Source organism: Convolutriloba macropyga, chromosome 8 (assembly GCF_964194025.1).
Source record: "Convolutriloba macropyga chromosome 8, txConMacr16.3, whole genome shotgun sequence".
Lineage (NCBI taxonomy): Eukaryota > Metazoa > Xenacoelomorpha > Acoela > Convolutidae > Convolutriloba > Convolutriloba macropyga.
The window spans coordinates 3,830,019-3,837,518 of NC_134475.1; the positions used below are offsets into that span (position 1 = coordinate 3,830,019).

General features: G+C 35.3%; 2 protein-coding genes across 4 annotated transcripts in view; both read left to right on the forward strand.

Annotated features, from left to right (window-relative positions):
* Window positions 1-7,500, forward strand: part of LOC142344396 (small ribosomal subunit protein eS19S-like) — a 416,658-nt gene that overhangs the window by 250,402 nt on the left and 158,756 nt on the right. The window lies entirely within an intron of this gene.
* LOC142343879 (uncharacterized) overlaps window positions 3,567-7,500 on the forward strand; it is a 20,259-nt gene continuing 16,325 nt past the window's right edge. For 2 of the 3 annotated variants that reach the window (XM_075395255.1, XM_075395253.1), the window contains exons 1-2: window positions 3,567-3,819; window positions 6,654-6,901. In XM_075395255.1, coding sequence (XP_075251370.1) covers window positions 3,603-3,819; window positions 6,654-6,901 — 465 coding nt within the window. In that variant the 5' untranslated portion in view covers window positions 3,567-3,602. The remainder of the gene's footprint in view (window positions 3,820-6,653; window positions 6,902-7,500) is intronic. The other variant, XM_075395254.1, reaches the window with a different exon arrangement.

The following is a 7,500-nucleotide window of genomic DNA, read 5'->3' on the forward strand; positions in this document are numbered from 1 at the left end:
AAGAGTCTTTTTAAGCAAAACTGGTTTTCTAACACAAGCTCTGAATTTTGTTTATCCATTATTGTAACTCATATTTCCTGTACACAAAGTCTAAGTAAGATGCCTCTACTCTGATCTTTTTTATACCCATATATGATCATATTTGCTCGTAAGTTGCGAAAGACGCATACAAGGAAAATCAATTTTGAATAAAAAAATGTTTTTTATGAAACCAGAACAGATTTAATTGAACAGAACGCTAACCAAACACATTAATTTTTCTATTCCTTCTTATAAACTCTGCGCTTGTAATTAGGGATTTATTCACCAGCTATGTAAGTGGTACTGACAGTTTCATGTTAAAAACAGTGCTACTTTTATCTGATTCACTTAAACCGCAACTTTTTTTTCGAACTTCATTTTAGAGCTAATCATTTTTGAGACATAATACGTAAGCATTGGCCTTGTTTGGAACAAAATCTCAGTTTTGACGCTTTTGATGGATTTTTAGAATTGAATGTTTTTCTGCTTGATCAATGACACGAACTCTAAAAGATATCATTAGACTTCCAAAGTTCGGTACGGCCTTGGAAGAGGCGTAACAGGTTTTTGTTATTTCGAACTATTTCGAGATAAATTTTATGACCAACAGGGCTACCTGCAGAGCAAATTAAAGTTCGAAAACATTAGCTTAGAAAAAATTACAAAACTTGATACGGCCTTATACGGCACCGTACTAAGTTTTGTAATTTTTCAGAGATTTAAAAAGTTATACCCAGTGCCATAAAAATGATGAAAAAGTGACTTGTATGAGATATGCGATAGATTTAAGGCCGATTTTAGGAATTTAGATTTTACTAATTGGTAATTATATCAATTGGCTACGCTGCCGTAGAAAACTTATTACGGCCTTAAACGGTGCCGTACAAAATTTTGTAAGTTTTCTACGGCACCGTATAAGTCTTAGTAAGATTTCAAAGTTTCGTCTAAGGTGGTCAACCTGGGTTGCTCATCTCTTTTGTATTGGTAAAGCAAAACTGATTTCGTTACTCACCAATCTTGACTAAATTATTCGACCATTATAGAATCCGTTTCGCAGTCAGAGGTCTACAACATAGTGCCGCTCATCTATATTTCTAAAAGGACCATCAACACAAAAGTGTTCTCACTGTGTCTTGCTCCATATTTTATAAAGGCGAAAACAATGGTGCTGAACGAAAATACAGCAAACAAAATATTTCATGCTAGCATATCGTCAAATGTTCCAAAATTAACCAACATTTGGATAACAAAAAGGTGAAAAATGTTGAAAGAATAACCAAAACTAGTATACTAGTATGCTAGTATACATCACTACATTAATCAAAAATCAAATATTAATCAATGATAAACAAAGTTTCATTTCTAGGGTCTAACTTTACCAAAACAAAAAACCAAATACAAAGAATGTGACTGGCACTTCCCACCGTCTTTTGACACGCAATGTAGAAAGCGCTTAACTTGCATGTAAGTAGTTTCCACACGTTAATTAAATAGGGCAAAATGGAAAATACTTCCACAGAAATGAGATTATAGTTACGTTCAGTGCTAAGCTCATTTCACAAATTTTTAATCCTTTTACGATTGATTTTTTAAAGATTACTTAAATGAAGGATTATACTGCAATTAAAATGCAGCACAATTCGTTGTGGAATACGCTTACCTAAAAGTATTTCGGGGCGGAAAGTAGATTCCACTTTTCAACTTCGAGTTCAAAAGTGAACACTCACTGAAATTTCCATTTAGTGAACCGCCTTTTTATCCTCGAAGTTTGTTTGTATGTTTCGAACTTACAATGTATTAAAATAGGAAAACTGAAATCTGGTTACAAAAATGAGTAAATTTACTCGCAGAATTTTGTATCGGTAGATGATAGTAATATTATTTAAAATTTCCCAATTGATCTTGCAGTTGAAAAGTGGAATCTACTTTCCGCCCAAAATACAATTGGATAAGCGTATATAAGCCTACATTTAAATGTTTTGTTCTTTGTTCCTATCCTAACTTTTGTTTAAGAATTCCAAATAAAAACTTTGCAAAAAACCCCTGCAAAAAAACTTTCAATGTTCTTTCAAACTAGATGTTTGTTTTTACCATTTACAGAGCTTCGCAATAGGAGCAGCTCCCAATCCTTATGCATTCTATCATTTTGAGTTCTTTATAGACTTAAACGAAAACGATGCGATGTCTCACGATGTTAATTATAAACAGAAACAGCTTTTTCTTAGCTTTTTGTGCAAAAATTTAATATTAAAAACGTATACTCGTACCAAATTAAACCTATTCTAAAAAAACTGGGTTTGAGGCACAGACTAAATAAAAGAATAGAATATGAGTGACTAAAATGTTCTATTTTTTACGTACTAAGAAGCTAAATTGAAAATTAGCTACACAACTGAGTGAAGTTATTTATAAAAAATTGTGCCAGTAGTCGCTAGTAACAAAACTTTTGCTTAGTCTTTAATTTTTCTATTCGAAAAAACTGTTGTATTTGACAGTACCAGTTGATATACAACGCTTACAGAAAATTTGAATCGTGCCTGTTTACTTACAAATTCAACGTGCTCTAAAGAAGTAAAAAATTGTACAATACGGACTCCAATTTTAATGTACTTTTGTAAATTGAGATTAAGTTTTAATCCTGTGCAGGAACCGTTATTCCTCAGGGATAATAATCAATGACGTCATTGACAGCATAAAACTTTCGTACTTAACCAACGTTTTCCATCAAAACACTGATCAAAAGTCAGCGTTCCAAAATCAAGCATCAAATCAAAGCAAAGTTCATTTTCAATGACTGTAAGATAATTTTTTTGTTTTATTTAATTTAGGACTAAATATTTTGTAACCATTTTTTTCTGCTCATTTATCTCTGACGAATCTGTCTTTTAATGCAATATTTTGCCGTTTTACCGGATCAAAAATCCTCTGGCTCAGAATATTAAGTTTCTATTTCATTTAGCTTCCGTTTCCCTTTAAAAGTCAGGATACATGAGCACCAAATCTGTTTGCACCTCATTAATTCGAAACAAATCTGTTGTCTATGATAATACCTACCATCAACTCAATCTTTGCCCCCCAAATATTTTTCAAGCAATCGATGAGTCGCAATTCATTTCTCTTGATTTTTAACAAAATACGCTGAACCACTAGAACAACGTGTCCGATGAGATTACTAACCATTTTCCGTTTTAAAAAATTGAGCTTAAAATTTCCGCAGTGAATAGTCTAAATTTATCGTCTACAACTCAGATAGAAAAAAAATCGTTGAATACCTACTCAGATAGCATTAAACTATTTGACATAGTGCTTAAAAAACACAAACCCGTTTTGACCAGTGCCCTTTTTTATGAAAGCGTTTAATTTAATCAATAATTTCCTTCTGTTTCAACTAAAATTTGCGATCTTTTTAAAATAAACCTTTAAACTTTATCTCATCAGCTGAAAATTATATGTTACTCTTTTTAAAAAATTACAGCTTTTCAGCTTAGCGAATTGATTGTATTGTTAATATTTTTTTGAATTCAAATGGTGTCATATTGGTACAAGCAATTATTGGTTTAAGCAAAAAAGGAAATGAATATATGCGATACGATGTCGGACAAAATTTGAGTCCTACGACTCTTGTAAAGAAACCCTATATTAATGTTGTTGTTTTTCCAATTTCTGCAGCTGATGTGTTGTCAAATGACAACAACCTCTTCTCTTCAGTCCTCTCATTCTCCAAATTCAACACTTCACAATCGTCTTCATTTCGGAGGCGACGGTCAAACAATGATGAAGGTCATCAGTTTGTAAATAGTAGGTCACGTGTGCCCCCATGGTTGTTCACGCATGAAGATGTTAATTGTTAACCAATCACAGCATTCGACCATTGCAAGAAACGTGCATGATTTTTGTTCACTTGTATGCTTATTAATTTAATATTGAGTAGTTGTCATATTTAAACTCCACTGTATGATTTAATGAATGGCGTTGGTTGAGACATTATTGCGTTTGAAAATGAGAAATCACCTGTTACAAAAATTTAGTTCAAAAATTGTGTCCGGCATCTAGCGTAAGTAAACTACCGCGTAGTAGTAATAAGAAATGTGTATTCTGATTTCGTAATTTTAACTTGAGACGCCATGTTTCAGCCGTTCTTTTTAATAATTTGTGCTTAATCTGTCCTGATTTTAATTCACTGAGACTCAACTCCGGGAAGCTAATCGACGATTTCTTAAGCTTTAATATCAAAAAATTCAGATATTTTGAGAACTATGATGCCCAAAATAATCAGCTGCCCAATTGTTTTATATTATTAATAGCCGCACAGCGATAGCTGGGGCTATTATTGGCCTTCTCTTGGTTTTTTAAATTGAATTGTATTGTGGCGCTGTCATTTTTTTTACGATCTGCTCACACACTTTCATGATTTTTGAAGTCAAATTGAAGTAGTGATTTTGGTCACACCGAAACAGGAAATTGAAGGAAAAAGCGAATAGTTTTGCGGCGTGAATTTTTTTTTTTTGCCCTAATTTTAAGTAGAGTGAGAAAACGGTGTTTGAACAAAATTTCGCTTTCTCGCTAGTGGTTTTTTGTTCACATGTGCGATCGGATTTTTTTCCAATGTTTTCCCAGTCCATTCATAGTTCATTCTAGGCCTACTTTCTGTTTGAACCAAATTTCCATTTCTCGCTAGTGGTTTTTTGTTCACATGCGGCATTCTGACTTTGATTTTTGCCCTTTTATGTCATTTTTTTAGAAATGGTTTTCTCAATTCACTCATAGTCCGTTCTACGTGAAGTATATTGTTTAGTCAATGAAAATTCTTTGAATTGCACGTCAGGACTTGACTGCTAAGATTTTTGTTAGGTCCATATGACGTCACATCCACTTCAAATCTGCTTTTTGTTCATTTGTTCAAGCAATTTCAACTGAAGTGCGTGCGTGACGTCTTGATGGATCGAGTTTTGTTCATTTGCGTGATTAAATTTTTGGTCGCACTTGACTGACCTCACTCACAAAAATGACTTCCTCACTTTTAAATTCACTTTTATTTTTTTAATTCCAAGAGATAAAGTCAAATGAGTGTGTTTCACTCTAAGTGAGGGTTATTAGGGAGCAGCTAATAGAGGCAGCAAAAAATGATTTATTATGTTATTGTTTTAAATGTCCTTATGGTGTCACAGTTACAGCTTTGATTTTTTTGTTGGTTTGGCGATGGTTCTTAGACTTTTAGAATGGCAAAAGCGGTAAACTTTTCAACGAAGTGTTCTAATCAAGCATCTTCTAATCAAGCAAGTTTAATATCAGCGCAGCTATAGCTGGAGCTATTATTGGCCTTCTCTCAGTTTTTACGACTCGAAGAGGAGTATTGGTTTTCTTAAGGTTTTTTATAGCTGCGAAGCTGTAAGCTGAGCGTAGCTATATTGCGGTGCTCTTGGTTTTTTGTTTCGTCGTCTGACGCTCTTTTTTTCGTTTTACATTTGTTCGCACAGCAAAGCTGAAAAAGCCAAATTTTTTGAATGACTTCTTCCTCTCACTAACGGCATTTGCGCGCGTGACGTCATTTTTCACTCGCTTTAGTGAAAGGTTTTAGGTTATTTGCGTGATTAGATTTCTATCATACGTGACTTACCTCACTCAATAAAATGACTTTTGCACTTTAAAACTTAAGTTTAATTTGAATTTGTTTAAGGTCAAAGGAACTCATATGTGCAGTAAAGGTCCCTAATAAGAGGCTTCTGTGGAATGAATTGTAACAAGCGTTATTAATTTATCGATGAATGTTTTTTACCAAGTTTTTTGAGCGGCGTCGATTTTTTCAATTTAGATCTGTATCAGTTTCTATCTCTATTATACGACACGCAGGTCTATTCTTTCGCAGCTATTCCGGCAATATGCCGGCTATGTTAATCAAAATATAACTTATCAGCTTTCAATGAAAATTTTTTGATCTGTCTTTTTTAATGTCTTTCTTGAGACTGCAGATCTACGCAGCTATTGCGGCTATTTTCCGGCAATCTGCCAGCCATGTTTTCAATGACCGTTTCAACCGATTATTTCCTTTAAACTTTTGCTGTTTTTAATTTTTCCTTTTTATGATGGTGGTGATGTAAACAGACGTCCAATAACCAAGCTAATCAGTTTTATTCGCTGATGCCAATGTTTATGGTTGTTAAAATGACCTGGTATGATGGCTATAATTTGCCACAATAAGCTTGGGCTCCCTTTTGCCCACTGTTGATTCTTAGGAAAAAATTCTAAACTGTCGTAAAAGTTACATATAGAATTCTAATGCATTAATTTGTAGTGTTTAGAGCCTAACACCCAGTCTTAATACTAGCCATCACAACACCCCGCCCAACCTCACCGCCCACCCATCGTTGTTTTTGTGAGAGTTGATTTTCAGAGGTTAATCGGTCAAGTTTATTAAATTTAGGATCTTTTCTGTTTTTGACCACCCCTCTCCTCCCATCCCCCAAGCTTTGAGTCTGCTTTTTATTTGCAATCCTCTAAACGCGCTTGCTCCTATAACACACGAAAAATCGTGATAGCCCGGGGGCAGCCAGTTCGGACAGTAACGGAAAAGATCCAAATTTTGACCTGAACATTCGATATTGCTTAAGTTGAAATTTTTTTTTGATTTTTAGATGCAGTTTGTGGTCCCAGCCAGACGATACAACTGATTCTGGGTTCCCCAGTAAGCATTCCATGTCCATTCACAGAAGGTTCCTCGTCTTCTTCTTCCTCCTCGTCATCCTCCACTTCCTTCAGGACAGACAGTATGATCAAAGTTGACAGTCGCAAGTGGTGTGTGAACAACTGTGACAACAGCCTAAATATCCGAGCAGAATCATCCGACCCATCACCTGCCAAGAGCTCAGATCCTAGATTAACTGTTAGTTGATTCAGGACTCTTTCTTTTTTGACCCCATCCGACAATCCCCCCCCCCCCCCGGTCTAGCCCTCCACCAGGGTAAAATCTTTCGACCATAATCCCTTCGACTCATTTTTGTCTTTGATATGGGACCTCAAAGAGAATCACCTGTAAAAATGCCTAACAATAAAACGCACAATAAATATATGGAAATTAAGATCCTTTACGTTTGTGCCCCCCCCCCCCCCCGAGTACGTTATGCGCCCCCCAGTTACAGAGCACATGTCATTACATAGTAAATCATTATGTAAAAAATATGGCACGTGCGTCGGGGGGGGGGGTGCAAATAATATGCGCCCACTAAGCTGGGGGGGGGGGGGGGGGGCGGTGGCAAACGGAAAAGATCCGGTAATTATTGTATTTAACCATACCGCGGTCTCAAAATGCTTTTTGGCGGCTTACAAACTCTATATTATTCATTTTTGGTTTAGCAATTGTTCTCAGCTTCGCTAATAGAAACGGCGGGTTCTTACAAACAAAAACAAACACATTAACCTGACTTATCTTTTGTATAAATTGTTATCCATAAATGAATCGTTCTATTGTAACCTTGGCCAGCC